General features: G+C 50.4%; 11 protein-coding genes across 11 annotated transcripts, besides 1 other annotated feature; 4 read left to right on the forward strand and 7 right to left on the reverse strand.

Moving 5' to 3' along the window:
- Window positions 1-27,328: part of a sequence feature (contig 1.160 1822..146980(-1)) that runs on past both edges of the window.
- ANIA_08727 (uncharacterized protein) lies at window positions 189-1,736 on the reverse strand (the record flags this gene model as incomplete). The annotated part of the gene is made up of 6 exons (XM_676904.1): window positions 189-667; window positions 779-846; window positions 913-1,055; window positions 1,108-1,332; window positions 1,382-1,468; window positions 1,551-1,736. The coding sequence occupies 6 exons, from the start codon at window positions 1,734-1,736 to the stop codon at window positions 189-191; spliced, it is 1,188 nt and encodes a 395-aa protein (XP_681996.1).
- Window positions 2,384-4,164, forward strand: ANIA_08726 (putative GABA permease; the record flags this gene model as incomplete). Its single annotated transcript, XM_676903.1, has 5 exons — window positions 2,384-2,491; window positions 2,538-2,722; window positions 2,770-2,849; window positions 2,919-3,296; window positions 3,371-4,164. 5 exons carry the CDS (start codon window positions 2,384-2,386, stop codon window positions 4,162-4,164), a joined length of 1,545 nt encoding a protein of 514 aa, XP_681995.1.
- On the reverse strand, window positions 6,068-6,602 carry ANIA_08725 (uncharacterized protein; the record flags this gene model as incomplete). The annotated part of the gene is made up of 3 exons (XM_676902.1): window positions 6,068-6,246; window positions 6,344-6,459; window positions 6,595-6,602. 3 exons carry the CDS (start codon window positions 6,600-6,602, stop codon window positions 6,068-6,070), a joined length of 303 nt encoding a protein of 100 aa, XP_681994.1.
- ANIA_08724 (WW domain binding protein 11) lies at window positions 7,340-8,182 on the reverse strand (the record flags this gene model as incomplete). Its single annotated transcript, XM_676901.1, has 1 exon — window positions 7,340-8,182. The coding sequence occupies one exon, from the start codon at window positions 8,180-8,182 to the stop codon at window positions 7,340-7,342; it is 843 nt and encodes a 280-aa protein (XP_681993.1).
- Window positions 9,173-10,424, forward strand: ANIA_08723 (uncharacterized protein; the record flags this gene model as incomplete). Its single annotated transcript, XM_676900.2, has 3 exons — window positions 9,173-9,350; window positions 9,473-10,051; window positions 10,194-10,424. Exons 2-3 carry the CDS (start codon window positions 9,779-9,781, stop codon window positions 10,422-10,424), a joined length of 504 nt encoding a protein of 167 aa, XP_681992.1. The 5' UTR covers window positions 9,173-9,350; window positions 9,473-9,778.
- Window positions 12,250-14,645, forward strand: ANIA_08722 (ATP-dependent RNA helicase SUB2). Its single transcript, XM_050611823.1, has 4 exons — window positions 12,250-12,699; window positions 13,285-13,695; window positions 13,747-14,108; window positions 14,160-14,645. Exons 1-4 carry the CDS (start codon window positions 12,447-12,449, stop codon window positions 14,241-14,243), a joined length of 1,110 nt encoding a protein of 369 aa, XP_050467805.1. The 5' UTR covers window positions 12,250-12,446; the 3' UTR covers window positions 14,244-14,645.
- On the reverse strand, window positions 15,245-17,227 carry trm44 (tRNA (uracil) methyltransferase; the record flags this gene model as incomplete). Its single annotated transcript, XM_676898.1, has 2 exons — window positions 15,245-16,887; window positions 17,050-17,227. 2 exons carry the CDS (start codon window positions 17,225-17,227, stop codon window positions 15,245-15,247), a joined length of 1,821 nt encoding a protein of 606 aa, XP_681990.1.
- ANIA_08720 (histidine phosphatase family protein) lies at window positions 17,544-18,565 on the forward strand (the record flags this gene model as incomplete). Its single annotated transcript, XM_676897.2, has 4 exons — window positions 17,544-17,719; window positions 17,784-18,047; window positions 18,147-18,359; window positions 18,455-18,565. 4 exons carry the CDS (start codon window positions 17,544-17,546, stop codon window positions 18,519-18,521), a joined length of 720 nt encoding a protein of 239 aa, XP_681989.1. The 3' UTR covers window positions 18,522-18,565.
- On the reverse strand, window positions 18,638-19,078 carry ANIA_08719 (DASH complex subunit HSK3 family protein). The gene has a single exon (XM_676896.2). The coding sequence runs from the start codon at window positions 19,054-19,056 to the stop codon at window positions 18,706-18,708; it is 351 nt and encodes a 116-aa protein (XP_681988.1). The 5' UTR covers window positions 19,057-19,078; the 3' UTR covers window positions 18,638-18,705.
- ANIA_08718 (ketopantoate reductase family protein) lies at window positions 19,847-22,682 on the reverse strand (the record flags this gene model as incomplete). The annotated part of the gene is made up of 6 exons (XM_050611824.1): window positions 19,847-20,177; window positions 20,246-21,749; window positions 21,796-22,225; window positions 22,287-22,327; window positions 22,382-22,502; window positions 22,649-22,682. 6 exons carry the CDS (start codon window positions 22,680-22,682, stop codon window positions 20,172-20,174), a joined length of 2,136 nt encoding a protein of 711 aa, XP_050467806.1. The 3' UTR covers window positions 19,847-20,171.
- On the reverse strand, window positions 25,713-27,287 carry ANIA_08717 (uncharacterized protein; the record flags this gene model as incomplete). Its single annotated transcript, XM_676894.1, has 1 exon — window positions 25,713-27,287. The coding sequence occupies one exon, from the start codon at window positions 27,285-27,287 to the stop codon at window positions 25,713-25,715; it is 1,575 nt and encodes a 524-aa protein (XP_681986.1).

A 27,328-nucleotide genomic window follows, 5' to 3' on the forward strand; every position in this document is an offset into this window, starting at 1 on the left:
TTCCAAGTGTGATCTGCTCAAGACTAGTGAATGTAGGGAGAAGGATTGAACTGCGATCGACGGTGGTTCTAGGTACAGAACTTGAAAATAGAGCCTGTCACTCAGAGTTTATCTGTCTAGGGCTGCGGGTTGGCAGTCAAAGATCTATATCAACTATCAAGTCTAGATCGAAGCGTCTCTATACCCCGTTATTGGATATCGTGCCCCTTCTCGCACTGATGCTCAACCTCAACTGTGATATCAACTGTTCTCATAACCCCCTGCTGCTTGCCCATGACTTCCTGCGTAAGGCGTCTCGTACTCTCCGTTCCCTCGCTCGAGCTCGAACGGCGTATCATCGTCCCACCACTTTGCGTCTCATTGCCAACATTGGTAGCCGAAATCTCTGTTACAACAGCTGCATTAGCGGCCCTTGGATCGAAGAGTGAGGAATCCCTTCGGAGTCCTCGGCTGCTCCTGCCCGAGCCTCGTTCCTTAGACCTGCCGCGCGATCTGCTCCCACTACCTCCGGCGGAGGAGGTCTGGCTTATATACGCGCTTGTCTTTGACCTTGCGAATTTTCCTGTTCCTGTGCGTGAGAGTTCGACGCCGTCAGGGAGCTGGATCTGGGTCGTTATCAGGCCTGAATGCAGACCCGCAAAGATGTGGTAAAGGGTCGGGACGCAGGCTATTATGATTGAGGTGAGCATCATCGCTTGCCCGATTACATGCCAGAGTGTTGTGTCCCCTAGATATCTTGGTCAGTGACGCGGACGAGTCGTCATCAAGATATGCTCACATGGAATGTCGTCCGAGTGCACGAAGGAAGGGAGGAGAGCTAGATGCGCGATTGCGAGGCCGACAACACTGTTCGGGCATACAGTAGATGTTTAGTTGATAAACGCATCAGCACAGGAGACTGGGAGAGTATACCATAGCCGGGAGGAAAACGAGCTCAGGATCTTGACTTTCTTCTGCGACGCCATCTGCACATTCTGCATCATGACGAACGGCAAAATGACAAGAATTATCTCAGTAACGATGTTGAAGACTGCGATGGGGTAGAGTAACGCGCCCTGTCGTTTGTACTGTTTAGCTCATTACAGAATAGAGTATTATCGTCCGTACCTCTCCAGCACATCGCTCAGGGGTATAACGCCACGTTTCTGGCATCTGGCACTGAAAGGAGATGCTGAATAGCGCAAATATCGTCCATCCGGCGATAACCACGGCTGCTGTGGTGCAGTATTGGCGGAGACTGCGACTCGGTGTTAATTTCCAGACGAGCAGAGCTGTCGATAGTTTCGATAGCGAGAGGACAATGATGAGAAGGAGCTGAGCGGCGTATGAATACTATGCCAGGTTAGCCCAGTCCAGTAAAACGGTGAGGACCGTATTCAACCTTGCTCAGACGCTGGATCTGGCTCTCGCTGAGTCCAGCCTCGTGCTTTCCCAGTCCATTATCGACAGCCTTCTGCAGAACAACGACCTGGACGACTGAGAGTGCCTCAAATCAAGCAATAGAGAGTCAATCCCTGATCCTGTGTGCTGGACTGACTGATTAAACTCACCAGAGCAGCCCAAATTGGGGTACTGCCTGCCGTCCGCCGCTGCTTAAAGTAGATTGCTGACCCTGACTTCGCGAGCACGAAGATCACAGCGACGATCAGAAGACAGACCGAGATTAGTGTGATGATAGGGCCATGGTTATCGGGCGACAGTCTCTGGAATGGAGGTAGGCCTCCTGCGGTGGCCATTGTTCGATCCAGTAATTCACCATGACCATGACGCGGTCAGGAATTGGAATAAAAACTGGAGCAAGGGCCGCAGCTCTTAATAAAAGAACAGAAAAACAAAATAATACTGTGCCCTTGTATCCCTACCAATAGTTGGGTATAAATCCAACGACGGCCGCCCTGCAGTCGACTCCGGACTCCGGACATTGACACAGGTAGGCGACCGTAAAAAATGCAACTGAGGGAGGGCGCAGCGGCTCGTGCATCAATTGCAAGGCATGATCCCTACTTCTACTCACATTAGCCGTATGTTGGGCCAGTCTGGACCACTCTCGGCCGGCTCTCGTCAGACGATGTTGCATGCTCGCCCGAGCTAAGGACTAGAAGATGCAGCTAGAAAGGCACCATCGGGCTGAGCGACCGGGGTGTCAAGACGGTCCGTTCCATGAGTCAGTGCAGCTGGATGAAGGGCTTAAGTTAATCTATATCCCTGTCATGCCATGTCGTCTCCGCTAGAGAGAACTAGAGAGAAGACTGGGGCAGAAGAAAGAGAATCCGAGTACCGAGTATTTCTTTTCTCGTTTTTTTATCCGGCCGTTCCCCTCTCTTTTCTTTTCTTTTTTCTTCCTTTCATGTTTCGTGGCCTTATGTAATTGATCGTTGCCAACATGCAGGAAGAGATGGAAATGAAAGGCGGAAGTGCTGTACGATTAGGGCCAGCAGAGAATGGGCCTGGTGCTGGTAGCGTGGCCTATCGCCAAAAGCAGCAATTGGAGGTACGACGCACATTCTGTTACAGACAACAGACTCTAACGAACGCAGAGGTATCTCAGCTTTTTCTCGTCACTCGCGTTCTCTGCAACGCTGCTTGCCTCTTGGGAGTCCGCCGGCGGCAGTTTACAGGCAGGGCTGCTCAACGGGGGCCCGGCAGCTATCGTCTACGGCATTATTATTAGCACGCTGGGTAACCTGGCCATTGCATGCTCTCTCGCCGAGCTCGCCTCTGTGTATGGTCTCAGGAAGATGCTCCTAGTATGGCGCTGACAGCAGCCAGACACCCCACAGCCGGCGCCCAGTACCACTGGAGCTACCATCTTGCTCCACGCTTCCGTCGCTTCATCAGCTTCTTCCAAGGTAGGTAGCCTCTCTCTTAAACACAGGGGCTCAGCTAATATTTACTCCTTTTTCTTTTTCTTTTTTCAGGCTGGGTGACCGTCTTCTCCTGGTCCGCGCTCGTCTGCATATCGCCCTACTTCATCGGTTCCCAGATCCAGGGGATGGTCGCTCTAGCACACCCAGAATACGAGGTCGTGAGATGGCGCAGCACACTGCTGATGTGGGCAGTGGCCTTGATTCCTATCGTGATTAACATATTTGCACGGCGCGTGCTGGGTGCCATCGAGGTCGCCGCGGGCATCATGCACATCGTCTTCCTGCCAGTAACCATCGCCGTATTTGTCATTCTGGCCCCTCGCAACCCGAATGAGTTCGTCTGGAATACGTTTGTCAGTCTTGGTGGCTGGAAAAATCCTGGCGTAGCATATTCGGTTGGTCTACTGGGGGTCATTACGCCCTTGTCTGGTAACCCCGCCTCCTCCTTTCCTGCTATACCCTAACCACACGCGTAAGGGAGTAAGCTAACAGATCCTGTCCAGGCGTCGATGGCGTAATTCACATGGCTGAAGAAGTCAAGAACGCCAAAACGGTCGTCCCGCGCTCTATGATCTATGGCACCCTGATCAACGGCATCCTCGCCTTCGGCTACCTCATCGCCATCCTCTACTGTATGGGTGACTATATGGAGGCACTGCAGAGCCCAACAGGTTACCCCATTATCACAATTGCCTACCAAGCAACGGGCTCCAAAGCCGCCACGTTCGTCCTTATGGCTATGGGTATGTTGCCGGGGTGGATTGCGCTATTCAATGGTCTCGCATCTGTGACCCGTCTAGCGTGGGCATTTGCGCGTGATAACGGTCTGCCGTTCTCTGACTTCTTTGCGCGCGTCGACCCCCGCTTCAAAATCCCTATCCGGGCTCTTTTCCTAGTTGCCTCCTGCATTGTCGTGCTCTCATTCATCCAGATCGGCTCCAGCACTGCATTCAACGCTATCCTCTCCCTCAGCACCTTGGGTCTCTACATCTCCTACCTGATCCCCCTGTGGCTGCTCGTCTACAAGCGACTCACATCTCCCACTGATATACCAAAGGGGACGTTCAGTCTCGGAAAGCTGGGACTCCCCATGAATCTTTTAGCGATTCTGTTTGCGACGTACTTTGTCATCTTCCTTCCGTTTCCGCCACTTCTGCCGGTAACGGGGGAGAACATGCAGTACGCGGGGCCGGTGCTAGGTTTTGTTATGCTTTTTGCGATTGGGGACTGGATTGTTCGGGGACGACATAGGTGGGAAGGCCCAACGGTTAGTTTGAGGGCGTATGACAGGGAGTAAGAGCCGTTGCTGTCTCTGGAGTATAAACATAGAGTGACCGGGACATAAGTCAACCTCCAGCCTTCCATGCCGGTTAGAAGGTATCCTGCTTAGCTCGTGAACTTGCCCTGCAAGGATGCAGTCCTATACATGCCTGGCTCCCAACAGGGAGGCGCTTCATTCAATGTATGCGGCATATAGCAAATTGGCCTGCGTGTGCATGCCCGAAGCGTCTCTCCTTCCTCTTCCCACCCACTCAAGTACAATCAGACACATACTAAACACGTCCCTAGCCTTTGTCAGCAGAGAATCGAAAGCGTACACATTTTCACCCCACGTGAAGTGTCTGATAGTGAATTATCGAACTTCCCACTCAGCCAAAAAGGGCTAACCCTCCTTGGAGAGCTAAGTTCTGACTAATATACCTGTTGTCATGAACGAAACCTTCGCAGTCCACAGATAAAAATATCACAAGTAATGCTTTGATTATAGTTCCCTGCTCTGGAAAGGCGAGTACATACGACCATAGGGTGTGGAAAACAGGGCTTCCCGTCCGCTCAGCCGTACTTAAGCCACACGCCGGCTGGTTAGTAGTATGGTGGGTGACCACATGCGAATCCCAGCTGTTGTATGTTTTTTTCGTTTTTTAATCTTATTTTTTAGTCGTAGCAGTGTCTGTTTAGTCCTTTACCTGAGCCGAAGCCCTCTAAACTCTACCGCCAAGCCTGAACTGCTGACTTGCAGCCTGGCTTTTTTTTCTTGACCCTGCGGGTTGGGTACAACCCGCACCAAGTGCATCCTTAGCCCCCCTATCTATAGGTAACCAAAACAGGCATCTGCTCCCAGAAGACCTGGCTAGGGTAGTACTGGACACTTCTTCTGCTCATTTCCCACATATATTGTCCATAGTTGCTGTTTCAAACCTTTATCTAGCTAGTTTTAGGGAATTCTGTTTAGACAGCACGTCCAGATGCCCCTGGGAGGCCGCAGATCACGTGGGCTCATCCGCCGAGTGACGTTAAATAATAAAATGTTAACCTCCAGGACTCACGGGCGGAGTCTATGGCCGGCTTAAACGCAGGGGTAACTTAACTCCTGCTATAGTTACTTCATCAGTGTGAGTACCTAAAAATTAGGTACATACGACCACAGGGTGTGGAAAACAGGGCTTCCCGTCCGCTCAGCCGTACTTAAGCCACACGCCGGTAGGTTAGTAGTATGGTGGGTGACCACATGCGAATCCCTACTGTTGTATGTTTTTGGCAATATTTTTTGTACTTTGACTCCATTATAAACGCGGATAGAAGTGCAACGAGCCCGGAATGCGTTACTGCTTTTAGGAGTGAGTGCAGGCGAGATGGGTGCTAATGAGGTGAGAATATTGCCCATATATTATTATCCATATTATCTACCTACTTGGACGAGTAGGGAGAGCATGTGAGTGTCATGGCCCTGCAGGCCGCGATCCCAAGTCAGTATTGCAGGCATTGGCAAAACAGCGAGTCCCATATCCTTACATGGACATTGAAGAGAGACTTGGGACATCTGCTTGCCAGGATCATGGCTACCCTAAGCCCAGTGCAAAGAATAAGCTATATTGCATGAGATAAAGCAACTAGATCTGCTACTCCTAACTACCTACCTTATTAAACTACCTAGCCAGGCTTTCCGGGGCCTATTCCCACTGTAGCTCCAGAAGTTGGTTACTGAGTCACGACTTCGATGGCCAACGACCTAAGACAATTGTCTGTTTTATTCTGGCTGACTTTCCTCTAGGCAACCGAGAAAACCTCGTGGCATCAGCCGCGTCGGACACTACCACACGTAGTAGAGCAAGAGGGGGCTTAGTACAGGCATGTATACCGTAATGCGGGCTTCGAGGTGCCGCTAGCGAATGGCTAAGTGCCTGGAGTGAGATGTCTTGTCATGATTGCAGAATCATCTTCCACAGAACATTGTTTTGGTGGCTATGGCTGACGGTATCATTCTTTCCATCGTGCTCAAGTTGTAGTATAAGAGAGCTTCGGTTGCCAGAACTTTTGAGTGAAAACGCAGGAATCGTATCGCAAAGTCTCTGCCCGAGGTCATTGACCGCAACTAGTTCTGGTGTCTATCATGTAGTATTAGACACTTCCACTTTGCCACATATCACCCATGCAATATCAGACCTGGTTGGCTTTGTCTTTCATCATCCGCATACCTGGTGCACCACGATTCTGCTCTGGAATTCGAGCTCGTGAGATGTTGCAGACAGTAGTTCTGGCATTGAGGAGAAGTTCTCGCACAACGAACTTGTATCGTAGAGTTGGAAAGTTCCTGGAGACCAAGGTAGTAGAGAGAACAAAACTACCAATGCATGCTGCACCTGACTGTAGAGGCCCTATAAGATACGGTGCATTAACTTTTGCTCCAGCTAAAACTTGATAAGTGAGCGGGAGTTGGTGCACTCACAAAATCATGTTCCTATTACTTAAGCCGTTGGTCTTCATTTATGACCTATGCAGCAACTGCTTTTTCAACTGCTTAAGGAATTGCCTTGTTCATTAACAAGGATAGCCATGAAATCATATCTGTAGGACATATAATCAGTACTTGCTACATGCAAAGCATGTGAAAATGATATCAGGATATCCACTAGCGAGGAGAGTAAATCGGCCCAATCCACCCACCGACCCCAGAAGCAGCCGCATCAGATTAAGAATCGGCGTAGCACAATATAGCATGCATGATGCATCCCACCTAACCTACCTCCAGTAGCATATGAGACTCCGGAGATTCATCAAACGGACGGGCCGCCACGAAACGAAGCGACGACGCGATTATTTCCGTCGGCAAGCCAGGGATCAAATGCCGGTCGTACACGCATGGTTGATATTCTCCTATTGGCAAGGGAAAAGCCATATGCCCCCATGATGCGATGACTTGTGGGGAAATCGAGGCACACCCATTTAGATTCAAATCGAGCCAGACCGGAGGCCGGAAAGATGGGTGGAGTATCACCAGCGAGGTCAGTCGTGTACGGTACGGGTACGGAGTATACTACAGTCCAGGTGGGAGGATTTGGCCCTATAGTTGTCTAGTGTAAGACCTGCCTGGAACCTGCAGGTGGGTATCAACAAGATTATGTCGGGACACGCTGTAGGTCCTGGCTTTTGGATTGTCATAACTAATGTACAGTGGGTATCGAAATTGAAATTCATGCTTCCTCGTCTTCAACTTCTTCGATTTGGACGGACTTGAGTTCTTGGTCAAACCGTCGTTCTTCTTCCAGGAGTCTGGACTGTTCATCGGCGGTGGTGGTCGTTTCTGCGGGGCCGGCGTTGTACCCGGCCTTTTCTAGCCGGTCCAGCTCTTCCGGCTCTAACAGCTTGCCCTGGCCTCGTATTGATTCTTTCTTGACTCTGACTGCGGCTGGGATGAATTTGCTGACGGCTTCTTTTCGTAGGTCGCGAATTTCGGGCTTTGCCTCGTAAACAGTCTTCGATTCTGTTACCAGAGGTTTCGCCGGGAGAGGATGAGGCCCGCGAGCCTGGCCGCCTGCATTTGCCTCTTTCCTTCTCTGGTACTCGCGTGGGATAGGCGGGGGGGTATCCCGTGGCATGGGTATCCTCCGAACTTCTTCGTCCGTCTCGCTGCTGTCACTATCTTGGTCTCCAAAGCGTCCATGGTTATCCCGTCTTCGCTTCCCCAGTACCCCACCGTCCCTCCGTTCCCGCGGATGATCGTCACCCCGCTGGTGCTGTGAGCTCGCGAACTTGGGTGCCTTATCGCCCAAAGCTTCACGGGCCTTCAGCACGGCCCGCAAATCCCGTTCGAGAGCTTCCAAGATCTGTTTCTCACGTGGTCGCAGGCTCTGTCCCGACTGTTCCATTTCCTTCAGCTCGTTGATTTGCCGCTGGATGCGCTCTGGATTGCGACGGGCCAGCTTCTCATTTCGGCGGGCAAGCGCTTCAGCCTTGCTTTTTTTGAGACTCTTCTGTTTTTCTAGTTTCCGCTGCGCGGCCGCCGGGTTGATCGAACGCTCCTTATCTTTAGCCATTGTAGTATGTTCCCTCTTTGCCTTTTTCCTGGTGTTCTATTTTCCTTCAAGAACAATAGGGCCAATTTGTTCCCGTAACGGCGCGGCCGTGCGCTAGATAACAAAGGTTCAGTCAACCAGTGTGGCCCGGTATTCAACTTCGGCTTTGCCTATTCGATGAGGTCCTATTAAACGGCCAAATGGCGTCAGCCGGTACTCCAACCTAGGCAAGAGAAATAGAGGACCCTTCGACAACGGAGGGGTAGCGGGGAAGCATAGAGACCTGCAGCAAGCTAAACAGGCATGGGAGAATCAAGGACGTTCACAGGCTGAAAGCAGGTGTAAGCTGCAGCGAGGAAAGTTACCTGAGCAAGTCGGAATCGGCGTGGGATTTCCCCAAGCCCAATCGAAGCGTCCAGACAAGTTATAGGGCTCTAGCCTCACAGGTTGGGCAGCGGTAGTTCGAGTTGTTGGATGCGCGATAGAGCTAGCAAGAAAAACGGTTGGATAAGCGTCTGCAGAGGCGTTAAAAGCGGCAAATCCGGGCGCCCGGATCTCGTATAATAGGAGGAGAATATATTATATAATTGTGGATGTGGCCAGGGCGATGTTGAGATTGGATTTTGAGGAACGAATGGTTAGCGAGACTGGTGCTGGACTGCGAGAGAACCAAAGTTGAAGGCGGTGGGCGAACGATACATCATACAAGTACTCTGTATATTATTCAGTATATTTAAAATATTCCTGCATGGCAAAGTTGATAGGGCAGGCATTTCTATTGAAACAAGTCAGTGATTGAGACTTGAGATACTGTTGGCTGGCTAGACTGTGAGGCTCATTTGCAACTGTATGTGCAAGTGCAGCTTCAGCCGTAGATACCTTTTCCCTTCTCACACCATCTATCTATCTACTAGAGATTGACCACCTATCTAGACTGACACTCTACTCTTTTCTGCTCATCTCTTTTCTTTTTCTGTCCTCCTCCTTTTCCCTCCGCATCCTGAGCCGCCCCTGCTTGCGGTCTTTCTTCCCATCCCTGAACCGCCTCACTTAATTGTGCCATTTATATCCCACCCTCGCCCGTCCGCGTCAAAGGGGCCTGATCGTGACTGAATCCCTTAGTCCCCGTCAGTGTAACTATTCGGCGGTTGACTGGAGAGTCGCCGCGGGCTCTTCGAGCCATCTTTCTGTATGTTTTACTCTTTTCTTACAGCTGACGATCCAATCCATTCGCTTCCGCATCAACCCATCCCTCCATCCTTCGTCTTCCTCCCTTCCCTGATTCCGAGGATGCCAAATTAATGTCCGCAGTGGATTACTTGTCCATTTTTTGAGGAGATAATCCGTTTGTTGCCGGGACTGCTCACATTGTCCTCGTGCCACTTCTCCGACACTACCTGTTCCTTCTCCCCTTACATTCTCCCGGTCTACCTCCACTTTCCCCGTACCGTTTTCAGCACCCACACCTACGTCTCCGCAGTCCGCACCGCCTCGACTCTCCTCTCGGTCTTGATCATTAGCATCATGAACTTCGGTCCGTCCTGTCCATCCACATTGAGATCGGCTGGTGCATCCTAGACTTGAGTCGCGTTTGGAGCATGTCTCTGCGCGGACCAAATGTCCGTAGCCTCGATTCCCGACACCTCGCTTGGCCTCACCTCCTCCGAGATCCAGATTCTCCGTCAACAACAGCAGATTGCTCTGCAGGGCGCTCACACTGGCAATGGGGCTTCCAGGGGCAGAGGTACTGGACGTACAAGCAACTCCAGCTCGCGCGCTGCCAGTGCCGCCAGCAGTCACGGTCGATTGCTGCTGGACCCAATGAGCCTCCGGGCACTTTCGCATCAGTTGGACGGGTTACAACAACAGATTCAGAATCGCCTCGAACACGTACGTCTCACTTTCTTTTACTTTATGACCTTTTGAGAATATCTCCGATTTCGTGACACTTCCTTGAGCCGCTTCACTTTCCCATATGCGCAACGCAATATGCGTGATGGCCGTACAGTCAGCTAATCTAACTCCGCATTAGCTGGAGGAACAAATGCAACTGTCTATCCAAAACAGCTATGACCGCGCCGGAAACGTGATCCGCAATGCTGACGCTGAGATTGCCCGTACACGTTCGATATTGTCGTCAATTGATGATCTGGAGAACGAACTTGCAAAGATCGGACACATTAGAGAGATCGTGAGGGCCTATCGTGGCCGAATAGAAGGCTTAGACCAACGTCTTGATCAAGCTGCCCGCCGCCGACGATGATACATTCCTTCTCGGCTACCTCCTCTGCGATTATACCTATATTCTATCATTTCTTTTTCTTTTACACCTACTCTCGGAGAACAGATCCTGAACATCAGCCCTGGAGGCGCTCCCTTCTATTGTGCAACCCCTGCTCTGAATCGACGTTAATCGACGATGATTTCTTTTATCCTTATCCACCCCAGATGAAACCAAGCGTTCGCATACGATCATGAAACTACGACTCCCAATGACGGCTACGACCCGGACATGAAAGGCGAAAAAAATTCACCTCGAGCACTCCAAAACACTATATACTGTACCATGTCCTCGCGGACTCTGTGATTTGAGATTGCGTCCCCGTTATGACATGATATTTATGGCTCTGCCAGCTTACTTGTTATGTTGTTGAGTTTTGTTCTGGTTACAATTACCCTCTTCGCATGGAAACTCAGGGAGGTTTTTCTATTTGAACTCGCTTGAAGATTGGATACCTGCCTCGCGGCAATTCTTGGCTATTTCGCTGTGGAACAACAGCGCTGAGTCGAGCCAGGAACTCAGAGAATAACAGTCTAATTATATTTCTAGCGTCGGAGTTTACTCGCGTTGGACGGTGCTTGGGAGTTTTTACTGCTGTTTGCTATTGCGTCTGTCATCGCTTCTCTTGTCTAATCTAGCTCACCTTCTAAACAGACCCCCTTGTCCCATATTTTGCTGAATCCTCGGCAATACTCCTAGAAAACCCAGAGGTCGTAAGACCATATGCCTCCAGCAACAGCAGATGAACGAATAGTATCTCATGTTATCAGGAATCCTTAGTGGTTGTGATAAACCATGATCCCAACCACGAAGGGCAGGGAATTGAGGTTGAGCTCGGGTTTTGGATCCTGGATGATCTGTAAGATAAAATACCCTAAGCTCCTGGAATCTCCTCTAGTACCTTATCCTTCGCACCGTTGCGAAAAGAGGAATCTTCCGGCAATAACTAAATAGCGGCCTGTCCTGACACCCCAGTCCGAGCGAACAGGCTTTCGCATACCCGACGGCAGACGAAACTGGATGTGGCTGCCACAGCCTAAACTCGGTAGGTTAGACTGCCATAGTATTGGAGATGCGCGGAGTATTTATGTTGGTATGGCCAAGGTTGCCTCTTTTTCTGCTTTCCCGTCTCTCTTCCGTTCTATCAACTTGCGACTCCGCTTGTCTGTTTGAGGGAACCGCTTCTCCGTGCCGCAAATGTTGCAGCGCACGATCCGTACCCCAGCCCACGGCTTCCTGGCTCCCCGGCTTGGATTTCTGGTCTCCTCTATACAATTGGTTCCTGGTATCAACAACGTGTCGCAGCGTTTGCAGAAGGACCGTTTTTGCTCAATAGGTAGTCGTAACTGTGACTTTTGAGATACTCCGCGCATCTGGGAAATGCAAAGTCGAGCAACTTGAAGCGCGCATTCATCGCGACAGTCGCTACGCGGTCTCTTCGCCTTTGGTGAAGCGGTATTCGCGTCTGACATCACCTCATTCTGGGTTGCGACGTCTTCAAGCGCTCCGGCAGTTTTAGACTGGAGGTATGCGGCCGCGTTGTATAGATAGTTGATTCGTGCGCGAACATAGCTGTTGCCACCACCTCCAGAACCTTTTTTGCCCTTTGTTTTCGCCATTGAAGGGAGTCGCCGTCAAGCGAAGAATTGGTCATTGAATCAAGCTGAGATGTGGCGATTCAAGCTAACCGGAACCAGCAACTAAAGCAGCTGAGTTTCTGACTAATATAGAGTCACGTGAATAAGCTGCTTTCTTCCTCTTATCCCTCGCAACTTCACTTCAATCTTTCTCTTCATCATCGCCGCCTCTTTCAATTCATCCCGCAGTTTCCATAAAAGCCGTTGTTTGTGCCATAACCTCTCAATCTTCCGTCGAACCACTGTTTTCGACGTCTCCGACACCGCTACTCAGAAATCGGCTTCTGAGTTTAGACGCGTCGCATTAATCAGCACTTTCCTTTCGCTTTCATCCTACTCCTAATACAACTCGCCGCAGTCTCTCAACATGTCTCACGAGGAAGATCTCATTGACTACTCCGATGAGGAGCTTCAGACCACTGATGCCGCAGCCACCACTGCCACCCCCGCCGCCAACGGGGGTCAAGCGAAGAAGGACGGCGAATTGACGGTCACTGGTGGCCGTGCGGATAAGAAGGGAAGTTATGTCGGTATTCATTCGACCGGTTTCCGCGACTTTTTGCTCAAGGGCGAACTTTTACGTGCTATCACCGATTGCGGTTTCGAACATCCTTCGGAGGGTTAGTCCATCACATATTCTTTCCCAATAGCCTTCCTCCATAGCTCCATGTTGCAACGTCCGTCCATCTCCTCGGGAAAGGGAAATCCATCCATAGTCGCTTTCTGTCATCTGTGTTTCGATCTTTGGCGCCATGGGAAAAACTTCTTTGAAGAACGTTCCACGTTCCGACCAGCGCCGCGTGGCGCGGGAAGTGCTCCACGGCTTATACCTGTCGCTTCATTGCTCCAGTATTCATGGTGAAATATCGATATCGCCGACTTTCTCTCAGGAGAGTCGTTTTGTGCGATTCTGGGTGAGACGATGCGCATCCGGAATGCGGTGCGTCATGCCACAGATCTGGACGGAATCGTTCTCGCGCAAGGAGGGTTTAGATGTTAACTCTATTCCCGGCGAATGATCTGTCTGGTATTTTAGCATGCTTACGGCTCGAACTTTCGGGTCGTTAGACGAAGATGGGCCCGATCTTTTTACCTTGCGTAATCGATCTCGGGGGGGATGGACGGACCTTGGAACGCGGATTGCTTTTTTTCTTTTAACTTCATGGATTCGAAACAAAGTCTAACATACCGCCGCCTCACCATAGTCCAGCAAGTCTGCATTCCCACTGCAATTCTCAATGTCGACGTTCTCTGCCAGGCCAAGTCTGGTCTTGGAAAAACCGCTGTTTTCGTCCTCACCACTCTTCATCAACTGGAGCCTGTTCCTGGAGAGTGCTCCGTTCTAGTTATGTGCCACACTCGCGAGTTGGCCTACCAGATCAAGAACGAATATGCTCGATTCAGCAAGTACCTTCCCGACGTGAAGACTGCTGTTTTCTACGGAGGTACTCCCATCCAGAAGGATATCGAGGTCCTGTCGAACAAGGACACCTTCCCTAACATCATCGTCGGTACTCCCGGTCGTCTTAACGCTCTCGTCCGCGACAAGAAGCTCTCTCTCCGCAACGTTAAGGCTTTCGTTCTGGACGAGTGTGACAAAATGCTCGACCAAATTGGTAGGTCTTTTAACCCTAATTCCCAAAGCCGGTCACCGCTCACCCCATTAGATATGCGCCGCGATGTTCAGGAAATTTTCCGCGCTACTCCCACCGACAAGCAGGTTATGATGTTCAGTGCCACCCTTTCGCAGGACGTTCGACCTATCTGCAAGAAGTTCATGAGGAACCCGCTCGAAGTTTACGTCGACGACGACACCAAGCTTACTCTTCACGGTCTGCAGCAATACTACATCAAACTCAGTGAGGCAGAAAAGAACAGGAAGCTGAATGAGCTCCTCGACAGCCTGGAATTCAACCAGGTCATCATCTTCGTCAAGAGCACAATCCGTGCCAACGAGCTCGACAAGTTACTGCGCGAGTGTAACTTCCCCAGTATCGCCGTGCACTCTGGTGTTAGCCCAGGAAGAACGGTAAGTATCCTTGACCGCAGAACACGAAGTTTAGTACTAACGACCCACCAGTATCAAGCGCTACAAAGAGTTCAAGGAATTCAACAAGCGTATCTGTGTCGCCACAGACGTGTTCGGACGCGGTATCGATATTGAGCGGATCAACCTTGCCATCAATTACGATCTGCCTGCAGATGCCGACTCTTACCTGCACCGTGTAGGTCGCGCCGGTCGTTTCGGTACCAAGGGTCTTTCCATCTCCTTCGTCAGCACTCCGGAGGATGAGCAGGTCCTGAAGGATATCGAGAAGCGATTCGAAGTCGCTCTTCCTGAGTACCCCGAAGAGGGCGTCGACTCTAGCACCTACATGGCTTAGACGCTTAATCATCCGATTCTTCAGAGTGCTCACTGCTTCTTTTACTATCTATTTCGTCAGTTTGTTTTTGCTTTTGGCGCGATGGTTCGGCTGTGATTTGTTGATGCGCTGGGAAGGGCATCCGGGACATCTGGGTCGAAAACTGTACTTGCAATAAAATAAAATCATTAAATTATTTCCCAATTTCTCGGTTTGACCTCGTAGTCTAGTCTCCGGTGTAAAATCATCTGTTTACCCAAAACGCTTCTCGGTGCTCCATCACTCATTGTTAACTGTAGGTCGACCTGCCGATTGCTTGACAAGCATCCATATCCAATCTACTATCCACAGAAGAGCAGCTTAGGTCCTAATCTAATGTTTGCTTTTCTCCCCTCGATTCTTCTGCAACTTCTTCGCCCTCTCAACCCAGTTCATCGCTGCAAGAGACACTCCGCCATCGCGAGCACACTCCCTCCCCACGATCGCGGCGACTCTTGCCAATACCTCCTCTTCTGTAGCCTTGTTACACTCTTCATGTTCACTCGTACTCCCTGCTAAACGAGGCCCAGATGATTTGGACAAAGATATCCCCCCAATAACCCCAATATTCCGCGTACTCGGAATTCGCATTAGTGTCTTTACTACGACGGCATCACCAGCGTCATTCTTATTCCCATTCTTAGCCTCCCTACCAGCCTTACCAGCGGCGCCAGTGCCAGTAGCAGACCCAGTAGCTACCTCATTTGCGATGGCAACGAGTTTATCCGTGAGGCTGCCATACGTCGACTGTGAAAAAGCCTTGTTAGTGAGGGTTTTGGGCAGCGAGTTTATCCTTCCGCATTTGCTCAAGGTCACCTGTTTCTGGATTCTTTTCCTTTTCTTCGCCCTTTCGTTCTTTCATGTCCTCTGAGCTACCCTCTTCATCCTGTGAATGAGTCCCGTTTTCGCCTTGTTGTTTTTGAGGGTTTTGAGTAGCTGAGGGCCTAGCTGACTGGGGCCGGAACCGGTGTCGCGCCCCAGAAAGGGAATGTGAGCAGCAGGGAATAGCCAGAAAGGGGGGAGGGTTTGCGGGGTTGAGGAGGGTTGATAGGATGGGTGTCCAGAGAGTAAGTTCGTCGGCGTGGTTTGAGATAATGAAGGTATCTTTAGGGAGGTTGGAAAGGGAGGTACTGGTGCTGGTGCCAGAATTAGGGCCATTGCTCTGCCCGGACTGAGGTTCTGAGAGTGGTGATTGCATCGAAGCATCCTGGTTCTTGTTCTGGATTGGACCTTGGTTTTGCGCAGCAAGGACATCCATAAAGGGCTTCGGGATATAAATTTCCTCCTTCAACCGTTCCTGTACATCAGTAGGAAAAATACTCCATGTCTTCCTGCGGCGCGCATCAAAGCCCCAACCAGAATATCCCTCGCTAATGAGGATATAGACAAGTACACCGTTTCCACACGCGATGTCAACGAAGCCTGGGAACTGCCCTGAGCCCACCTTTGACGTTGAGGATTGCTGCTTCTGTTGCTCTCGTTCATCACCAGGTACAGCCCCATACAGATCCCGCCACAACTCTATTAAGAACGCCGCAATGCTCAAATCCTCAAAGACATGTTTGCTTGGTTCCGTGCTCTCGATCCAACGCTCGTTCAAGTTCGCTGCGTACTTATTCTTCAGGCGGGAGTATGTATCCTGCACGCGATTTCGCGGAATCACATTATCTTTAATCAGCGCATAGGGCGATGATGTGCTCGGTCTACAGGGATCGAGCCTGCCCTTCGTAGTGCGGATTTGGACTTCAATGAGTTTCGTGAGCGACCGTTCCAGCCGAGCAGAAATCGAATCCACATCGTTTTCGTAAGGGAGGAAGTGTATGGACATTGTGCCCTTCGGATTCTCTGCTATTCTCGGTATTGAGTTCTCTGGTCCTTCGAATTCGCCGGTATAGCCAAATTCATACACAAATGCCATCGATCGGACGAGTGGATGGTAATATGGCAGCTCCTCTTTGGACGAAACATGAGGCGTATAAATCACCATGAACCGTTCCTTGGGCGCTCTCGAATGGGGTATCCCCAGCTCTTTCTCTTTCTCTATCTGCTCCACAGCGCCCGCGTGCGAATATAAATGGCACGTCTGATCAACCGGCATATCCAGCTGTTGGTTTCGCGGAATCAGCCGCCTGATAAGCGTCTTGTGCAGCTCGAACCCCGGTACTTCGCGCGCAGGGATTTCCACCACGGGCTCCTTAACCTCCTTTTCCTCTTCAATAACATTCTGAGCCATAGTCATAGCCGTAGCCGTAGACGCCTCCTCCGTCTCTTGCTGCTTCTGCGCCTCAAGAGCAGCAAGGGTAGGACATTTTCCGCTCTGCGCCAGAATATCCGCGCGAAATAGTACACTAGAGGTCAAGCCCGGGTTGAGAAGGAGGTAGAGCGCTGTGTCACCGATGTGTTCTGCTGTAAATGGCAAGTTATATTCTGTCAGGTCTGGCGAAGTGACCCATTTTTCTTCTGGAGTTGCCAGCACTATAGACGGAATGGTTGTCTGGGATAGCGGAGCGCCCGTAAGTCGGGAGACATCTCGCAAGGACTTTTTAGATCGGCTCCGTCCCATCGTACAGTGGAGTCTGGAGTTCAAGTCTTTGGAGGGTGCGTAGGTGGTTGCAAATAATGATACAGATCGATATTGGATGGGGTTGCTGAGACAGCGCTTAGTAATTGCTGATTTTGAAGCAACGGTGAACAATCTCGATTTACAGACTTGAACAGATCGTGACAGGGCAAGCGCTCTAGCCATTGGTTGTCGAATCATGCCATTGTTCAAAGTTATAGTAGGTGATGGACTCTTGGGTCCTTCATCAGTAATCCAGATCTGCAATCCCCACAGCTGTATAACAGGATGACAAATCCTTCATAAAGTCATAACATTATCCGTGGACAGGAACAGGCTGATAAGAAACCAGACCCTGTCCCCATAAATGACGCAACCATCATTATATCTGCACTAGGAACCACCCATACATTTCCCCTCTCCTTCCGCATCTTGCTAACCCTCCCTCCACGTCGATTTCCTCTACATTCTCCCTTTACGCTCTGATTCCGTCATAATCAAAATGGCCCCCCGCTGCTTCATAATCCGCCACGGCGAAACTGAATGGTCGCTGAACGGGCGGCACACGGGAATCACAGACCTGCCACTCACCGAGAACGGCGAGAAGCGGATTAAAGCAACTGGAAAGGCTCTTGTCGGCAACGACAGGTTAATTGCGCCGAAAAAGCTAGTCCATGTGTATGCAGCTCTCAAGTTCTATACAACATTCCAACACGAAGTGATTGTGCTGACTATACGTCAGATATGTCTCTCCTCGCACCCGCGCGCAGCGGACGCTGGAACTGCTTGAAATCGGGTGTCGAGAGCGCCTTCCCTGGACAGAGAAGCGCAAGGCCGAATCTGACGAGCCGATCCGGACGGAAGCGAAAGTGGAGATTACAGAGGCTATCCGAGAATGGGATTACGGCGACTACGAGGGTTTGACGAGTAAGCAGATCCGAGAGCGAAGGGCGGAACAAGGGGAGGGGAGCTGGGATATTTGGCGGGATGGGTGTCCCGGGGGAGAGTATGTTACCTGACTCCACCTCATGATTGATTCATTAATTGCAGCTGGCTAGTCTCTATGCTGTTTGAGATTTTCCAGGCTAACTATATGTACATATAGATCACCTGAAGACGTCATGAAACGACTAGACGCGCTGATTGCTGAGATTCGAGAAAAGCACCACAAGCCGTGTTTCGAGGGTAATAAGGAGAGCGGCGACGTGCTTATCGTTGCGCACGGGCACATCCTCCGTGCGTTTGCGATGCGCTGGACGGGCCGACCGTTAACGGAGACGGCGCTGATTCTGGAGGCTGGTGGTGTAGGCACATTGAGGTACGTGCGACCGTAAGAGTGACACGCCCAACGCACACTATTTGTGCTTGTCGCGTGGAAAGTGCGGTGCAAAGCGCATGCTGACAAGCGTATAGTTACGAGCACCATAACATCGAAGAGCCGGCGATCATCCTCGGTGGAGGATTTGTCGTGGAGAATTGAGCTGAGCTGGTTCCTGCAAAGACCTAAATAATAGTTAGAGATATATAACCCATCCAATAGACAAATAAAAGGGCAGTAAAATCTTACTTCACCACCCTAAACTCATCCCCTCTGCACCTCTCTACATTCATACTCACTTCCCTCTACCTCTACCAATCCAGTCAATAGTAGATAACCATCCGCTCTACCTGTCCTCACTACCCTCCCGCTGCTGCGCCTGCTCCGCCTGCCCCGCCTTTTTAACTCCCTCTTCACCAAGCACATTGGCAGCGCCCATAAAAAGCGCACCCACATACCCACCAAGAAACCGCATATCTCGCGCCTGTACAGCTGTAATCTCCAGTAAACTCTTCGTGTTTGCAAGATTCGCGTTCAGTTCGGCGAGTTTTGACTCCAGCTGGGCGTATTGGCGACTTTTGGCGGCGGACATGGATGATGAGCTGCCAGAGGGGACCATCGAATGACGGGCGGAGTAGGATTGCGAGTGATATTGGGAGTTGGAGTAGGAGTGGGTGTAATTGTGCGTTGAGGACATTGCGATCGTTGTGGTATTCTTCAAATCTAGGACGCAGTGTTGGTTTGGAGACGAGGTTTGTTTATTTAGTGTTCAACGGAGATCAACCGGAGATCCTCGTTCTGATCACGTGTAGCAACCATCTCAACAACCAGGTGGAGTACGAAGTATAAGTACATTCGGATTGACCAGATAGTTCGGACTTAATCTACGGAATATTTAGGTTGCTGAGTGAATCAATTCTCATTTATTGTCAATCAAATAAGCACAACGGATCAGAACCTCATTAGAAAAGCCGCAAGAACAAGTCAAGTCAAGAAATCAAACCCATGCTCTTTTATGCGCCGCAGATACAAACCGTCGAGGAGAAAGGGGTGATGGATGGTGGATGGCTATATCGAGCCCATATAGAAGACAGGAACAGATGATAGGAAACGGAGATATAGGAGTCGGGAAGGAATGAACGAGACGTCAGCAAATGAAGGTCAAGTATTGGACACCGACATCAGAGATGCGCAGACAGGTAATGTACAGCAATGTCATGCATTAGTATAATTCGCGGATGGGTTCGAGGGCGATGTAGTATAATCGCAGGGAAATCAGAGCCGCTCTCTTCCGCGAGGACTTCCGGTTCCGTGTTCATTAGATAAGACAATGTCGCAGGACTGAAAGACAAATAACCAATGCGAAGTAAAACACCCACCCACATTGCGCCTATCCGAATATGAAACAAGAGGGAAGAAAAACTGAAGCAATCACGTCCCTTATGTCCCTTATGTATATGTAGTCAACAGAAACAGTACGGCAGGGAGTCGGCTTTCATCCTCCTCACCAAGCGTCTCATTAGAAGGTATCCTTTATAACAGGTAAACAGCGCTGCGAAAGAAGATGTTCAAATATAGGAAACAGCGGAAAGGGAAAGCTGGACAGAACGCGTAGGCGGAAAGGGAAGGGCAAATGAGGGTTGTTTCGCTCGACCGGTGCAGCGAAAGACGGAGGCTAGTAGGCTTGGGGGTATCGTGGTCGTCTAGCGGACGAGCGCCGCTGCTGCGGCTTGCTGTGCGTCTAGGCTGATCTGACTGCTATGGGCCGAGTTTTCGGATTCGAGTGTGGCACTAGCTCCACTATCACCACTTTCAGCGCTGGCGCTCGCACTTCCGGTCAGACTTCTTTGCTTGGGAGTACCCTTGGCGGAGTATGGGTTGCTCACCCCATATTGTTGTTCAACTTGCTGCGGACCTACAGCATTTCCTTGCCCAGGAGTGTGCCTGGGAGCAGGCGTCCGCATGGGCCCGGGCGGTGACGGATGGCCCCCATTCATATGACCATTTGGTGGGCCATTCGGAGGACCGTGCAAATGCCCGTTCATAGGACCGTTCATAGGACCGTTCATAGGACCGTTCAGAGGACCGTTCATATGGCCATTGGGCGGCATAAAACCATCTTGTGCGGTGCCTGGTCGGCCCATTCGGGGGCCGGGGCCACCAAACGGCGTCCCTGGAGACTGGCTATTCCGCCTACTACCGGGGTAACCAGGGTGTGGTAGGTCACCCATTCGGCTTGCCGTCAAAGAGTTGGCGCGGGATCCTTGTTGCATTTGGTTTCTGTCAACGGACCCGTAGCGATTGGATGAGTAGGCCATCATAGGGTTGTCCATGAGCGAGTCATGAAGACCAGGGATCTCTTGCATAATGCGATCACTAGCACGTTTCCTTCCTCCAAAGTATCGGCCAAAGGAAGACCTGCCGCTGTTCATGTTGGCCTCAGGGTTCTTGCGGAATTCTCTGGCGCTTGGGGCTTTCTTTGTTCTTCGCGACGTTATGCTCATCATATCCACACTATCTGGGTCAATGTGTGGAATGGGGATATTATCCATGGGGTCAAAGTAGTCATCTTCGTCCTCCTCGTCGAGTACCGACCTAGGCGGAGGAGGCCTGCGCGGTCCTCGCCTCATATTCATTTCCTGTTCCCGAAGCATCAGCTCCCGCTGACGCAGAGCTAATTCTCGCTCCCTCAAGGCAATATCTGCGGCCGACGGGGGAGGACCAGGGGGGCCACCGGGAGACATATCATGATAGCCGTTGGTTGCAGGTTGAGGAATCACGCCATCCGGAGCATCTTCATAAAGCATCAAGTGACTAAACTCTTCGAGGCCTTCTAATGAAGGCTCGCGAGGAATACGACCACCAGAGGGATGTGGTTGGGCACTCGGAGGTCTAGATGGCGGGCCTCGGCGCGGGGGCATCATCCCTGATGTGACCCTAGAAGACGGTGGGCGCATCGGACCATTTCTTGGAGGCGGAACTGAGGAGACTCGAGGAGGCGGTTGAGCCACGGCGGGTGGAGTTGCGTCTCGGGGTTTGTTCAAGTTTGTGGTATTGACATGGTGCAGTAGAGCATACAGAGTCTCAATACGAGGAACCTTGACACCTGACTGCGTAGCTAGTTTTATAGGCGATCCGAGATATGTTTCAAGCTCCATCGGTCGTCGGTGCTGGAAATCCTGGTACATTGTGCTTGGTGTATCGATGGAGGTCATTTTGTCAATCGTCTTTTGACTGAAATCGCTCGGGAAAGAGCAACCGTGCGCTGTAGCCAGGTCGACAAGCTCTTGAATAAGATCGGAGACTAGCTGACGTACTCCCATTTTCTCTAAGAGTTGTTTAGGATTTGGAGTCTCAAATATGACACTTGCCGGGTGGAACGCGATAGGCCTAGACTGTCAGTGGTCGAAGATCAAGAGGATTCAGCGCCGCTTACCCGATCATACGCTCAAACTGCTCCTGTCTGATGTTGGACGATACTTTGCAGTTGACCTGTCCAGACGCGAGCGTCATCGCCAGCGCTTGAGCCATATCATTCTGGATTTCAGCCGGGATTCCGGAGTTACTACTTGTAGCCCCAACCCAGATATCTGATGAGTTGATGTGCTCAAATTCGCTCGGCCCGGTCTGGGTTATCTCGACACCGGATACAAGGGACAAAACGACGTTGGTAGGAAACCGCTGTTCTAGGTGTGATTCAACTCCGAGGGTATTTGAAGTATTGACCAAGATGCATGTGTGTTGAGGGGTGACAACAGACTCGATGACGGCGGCCAGATCGTACACATCGGGGAGCGCCTTGACGCACAGGATGACATAGTCGAATGCATTTTCACGAGATGCGGCATCTTCGGGAGAGCGGACAACTAGGGAGATCACTATCAGTAACGTTGCCCGATTTGGATGATCCGGATCTGGAGAGCTCACCATGACGGGGTTTAAATCGTTCAGTTCCAAATGTTTTCGACCTAAATTGCCAGTTAACATACTAGCGTTCATCGAAAGAGTTTGTAGCAACGCACTTCATCGTCACTCCATATTGAGAAACGGCCTCGAAATTGGCTTTCCAGACTAGCGTCACGTCGCAGGATGTGGTTGCCTGGAGTCTCCAGGAGAGGAACGCAGAGATGCCATTGCTGCCCACTAAACAGGTTTTCGTTAGACGACGGACCATTTTCGGAGGAGCCGGAAGATTGGAAAAAAGGGACTGCTCTGAACGATCGCGAGGTGCAACAGGACTATGAAAGCACCAGGCCGAGTCGGACGAGCAAAGCCCCGGAGTAACTAACCTGACAAAATGCGCAGGCGCGGCGGAGGAGCCATGGTAAGCGATCGAAAATGGAAGGAAGCTGTTCCCGCCAGCCAGGATTTGATTAAGATTAAGGGTGACAGCTATTAACGACAACTCGACGGACGTTAGTCTTCTATTGCGGAACGAGCGGACGCGATTCACTGGTCGTGGTCCAGAGCGATCCGATACGAGTGTCGGAGAGACTGGGCACCAGCAGGACGGGGAAAGCAAAAGCAGCGAACGAAAAACGAGAGTAGGGGAGCCGGTTGGAGGTGAAAGATAGAGGGAGTAAGAAGGGGACAAAAGAAGGAGGAGAGGGATGCGATGGGGGAGGAGGAGCAAAAAGAAAGAGAGATTGATTATTGAGGAGATGGATGGATGGATGGAGAATGATGGGATGGACAGTGGACGACTGGAAGCAGGAAAACGGTCAGGTCAAGGTCTGCCTTTCCGCCCGATAGTCGACTAGACTGCCAGTATCGACGTTTTCCTTTCCCTTTTCTCGCCTGTCACTTGTTTTTTCTCGTTTCTTTTTTTTCGATCTAGCAGTAGTGTCCAAGCCTCTCCCTCCTAATCGTGGATCCCCGCCAGAGCTCGACCCGGAAACGGAACCAGGGAGGCAACCAGTCTGGCTCTGCAAGCGAGAAAAACAGAGACAAGAATGTACTCAGACACAAGTCGATGAGCTGCGATATCTCCGGATGCGATTCTACAGTCGAACGAGTCCTGGTCTATCCGAATGCATCTTTCCTTTCTAGGTCAGGCACCTGTTGTCCAGCTGTTTTACGTACTCGTGCCTAGTCCACCTATTGATTCATCAGGCCGAGTCGCAAATGAACGATCCTGATTATGCGTTTTTGAGACACGACAGCAGCCCGCTAATCTGGCCACCAAATCCACCCCTCAAGGTCCAGGTGCTGGTCGGACCCGGTCAGCTTCCGAATTATTAAATCTCGTAGTGAAAGTCTCTCAGTCTCAGCAAAGTGTCAGCGGGATCTCGATACATATCTCAATCTTCCATCCTTGAATCTTCCTGTCTACTAATCAATGAGAAACGCCAGACTTAACCGACCAGATCTAGATCTCGGCCTCATCGTCATATGAGCTCTCTGTGCGATGGATCTACCACAACCTGAGTAACAGTCTTTAGAAGCCGCTTCCCATCAACGAAGCTCTACGGATGCCTCCCGGGCGCATTTGAACGGGTCGATCGGACACGGCGACGGGTAGTACAAGCTGGAATGCATACTCATGCCAGTATCTTTTTCCTTCCCCTCTTTACCTCCAACTTGACGCTGATTCGACTCCGTTCTGACGCCGCATCCGCACAATGCAGACCCCAGAACCCAACTGCGATCTCAATATGATCTAACTGATGATATTATTGACGTTAAAGAAGGGGGAGGCAGTGTTCTTATCCCAGCATGCCAGAACTTCTCCGGGGTAGGGATCGGCGCCCTTGGACAGGGGACAGAAGCGGGTGTGCTGTTTGCAGCTGCTGATTGCATGCGGTCCTTCGGCTTCTGGTCTTGACAGAGGCTAAACCCGCTGTTACTGGCCATGTTCCTCGCACTCTCACCCAGTCTCCGGTTCTCTCTCTTCAGGGACCTTGTATTCCCAAGTATCTCCAGAGGTTAGGGTCTGTGTGCAATTGCTGTGGCACGTCAGACTTGCCACCTGTCGATCCCGATCTACAGAAGAGTAACGGCGTGATGATAGACTGCGACCCTTGCAAGAGGTTACTTTATCAGAATATCGGGAATCGGGGTATACTGTGCGGTGCATAACCGGGACTGGGCCAAGAATACTACGGGAGACACGAGGTTTGTATCTGCCGATAGCGATCCAATGTTAGTTACACTACAGAAAAAGCTGCTCTGTCTCTGATTTTAGATCCGTCTCTTGAGAGTCTGCAGAATTATCATGCTACTCACTGCTCAACAACTCAAACACGGACGCGCCCTGAATCAAATCAGAAATTCCATGGAAGCCGGAAGTGCCCCACTTGACAAAGATAGAAACAAGCTCTCAAAGCCCGATTGGGTAGACCTTGGGCCAGACTCGTCCAGCTCCACCAGGTTATTTTCAGGTTGGAATCTTGGAACATTCGGTCTTGGGTACCACTCATGCTCCAGTAATCCAGGAGTTATGCATACGGGGCGCTGCTTCATACTGCTCGATCGACCCATAATCCTCAAAATAATGAATATCACAATAGATTAACTTTCTTAAATCCAGTCTCAACTTTGCGGCGACTCCGATCGCCAATCCCTGTTAGCAACTCGTAATTGAAAGCGCCCTTGACGTCAAGATGATCTCACCTTGGACTAAGGGCGATCGGCCACTGAACAGCAAGATTCGCAATCACTTTAATTCCGGACCATGGTCTCCACTGCAAATTACGATTCACAAACCGTTGGGCGCGGTCCATGCTCCCACCAACGTGTGGCTTGACTCCTGAATCCTTATCAGTCGCTCGCTGCTAATCTTGGCTCTGCGTTGCCGTTGCACAATGCATTGTCACTTGGACCACTCCACGTCAAAAAGTCAACTATTACCAATCCGCTACTAGTACAGACTCGCTGCTTTGCTCAAAAGCTTGCCTCTTTTTTTATGATCTTAATCTTCTGCGAGAGCTTAACAGTAACGGTTCGTGATTGACTTTCCGCCTTCCGCATGTAAAACGATGAAAGTCACGTGAATCTACACTCCGGATTGCGTTAGAGCTTGATCTAGCTTCTCTTTGTATACGGAAACAGCGCAGCTCTACGCATCACGAGTCCTAGGAGTGACTGTTTGCGCTGACCCGCTTATCGTTGCTTTCAGAGTGCATATGAATTGCAGTGATTATTAACCATCACGCCTTTCACCGCCTTGATCCTGACTCATTGTGGTGTGGATGAAGCAGCATATATGTCTCAGGACGAGATGTTTCACCCTTGTATCATACCCATCCATCTGTCCGTTAAGTACAGTGCGGCCCCGTTTAGTCGATACAAGTCATCCCAGCAAAAAATATCGCCTATCCGAGGTTATCGCCAAGGTGAAGTTTTTATTATTATCTAAGCATTACTAAGCCAACTATCTAAGGTGCCCTGAGCCCTCGCTGTAATAATTTCACCCTCTAAATCTCGCTCTAACCGCTCAAGTGATCTAAGAATAGGTGCTTTAGATGCATCCTGACCCTCCATATAAGAGATCAGTAGTCTTACAGCATCAAGAGCATCCTGAGGCTTTGGAAGAGGTGCTGGCTCAGCTGTATCATCATCTAGATCGTCCGAATATATATCTGTACTCCCAGAAGCCTCAGTAATTAGCTGCTCAAGTAATACCTCAGAGGACATCCCATTACTAGAGCTAGTAGGCTCTTGAGACTCCTCTGCAGGGTTAAGAAAGAAGGAGATATCCATACAATCTGATAGATTCCCAGATTGCTGTACCTTCTCATATAGTGGTTTTAGATCAGGTGCTTCAACTGGAAGCTGTATAGGATCTGGAACCAGTGTGCTCTTATAGAAGCAGGCAAGGATAGTTGAGCTTAGGACATCATGATGCCAGGACCGTACAAGCCAGCGTATGCAGTCTAGAATCGTCACAGATTCTAGTGGATCAAGGTCCCTCTCATAGTGGGAAAGCATATATCTTAACCACTGTTTCCGATAATATATCTTCAGGTTCTGGATAATACCCTGATCAAGAGGCTGGTACCGGCTTGTTGAATTCTTTGGCAGCCAGCAGATGCGTATATTAGGAGGAGGTGGTGCTAGCTCTAGGCCAGAAAGATGTGCAGGGAGGTTGTCCATTGTAAGAAGGATTGATCGCTGGCCGATATGTTGATAGAACTCCAGGAGCCATTCACGCATAATAATTTGGTTCATCCAGGCATTCTTGTTCCATTGCCATCGAATTCCAATTGCTGAGATATTGATATTGCGAAGAGCTCGTGGCTTATGTGCCTTCCCAATTACCCAGATTGGTAATCGATCAGTCCCAGAGGCATTGACACAGCATATCATAGATATCCGAGTCTTATCCTTCCTAATTCCAGGCCTATTAACGGAAGATAGGCTCTGTGAAGGAGGCATACGCCAGAAAAGCCCAGTTTCATCCATATTATAGATATCATCCTCATTATACTGGCCAGCAATCGTACGTATAGCCTTCATCTCTTCCTCAACGTCTTCTGGTACTGAGCCAGCTTCTCCGTGGTATGTCCGCTGCTTGATATTATAGCGTTGTTTGAACCGATGTAGCCAACCACTACTGAAAGCAGGTGGGGGCTGGTCACGATACTGGGATAGAGAACTCCAGATTTGGCGTGCTTTTTCAATAAGAATATCACCACTGATATATGCCCCTTTGCAATCAAGTGTATGATGCCATTCATAAAGGATAGCCTCAAGGTCTTGCCACTGGCCAATACCTTTGCGAGTTGCCGAGGAAGGATTGCATTCCGAGTCAAGATAATGATATTGTGGGCTGAGGATATCAGAGACAGTAGACTGGCTCAAGCGATGGTTATAATGAGCTTGAAACCATGCTATACAGGCCTTTTGTGTTGGACGGCGAGACTGGCTATGAACCCAGTCTCTCAAAGCCTTCCGCTGGACGTCAGAAAGCCTTTTCGGTGGAGCCATATGATTGGTTAGAATAAGGTTTCCACTAGGACGAGCTTTTC

This window comes from Aspergillus nidulans, chromosome III (assembly GCF_000011425.1).
Source record: "Aspergillus nidulans FGSC A4 chromosome III".
Taxonomy (NCBI): Eukaryota; Fungi; Ascomycota; class Eurotiomycetes; order Eurotiales; family Aspergillaceae; genus Aspergillus; species Aspergillus nidulans.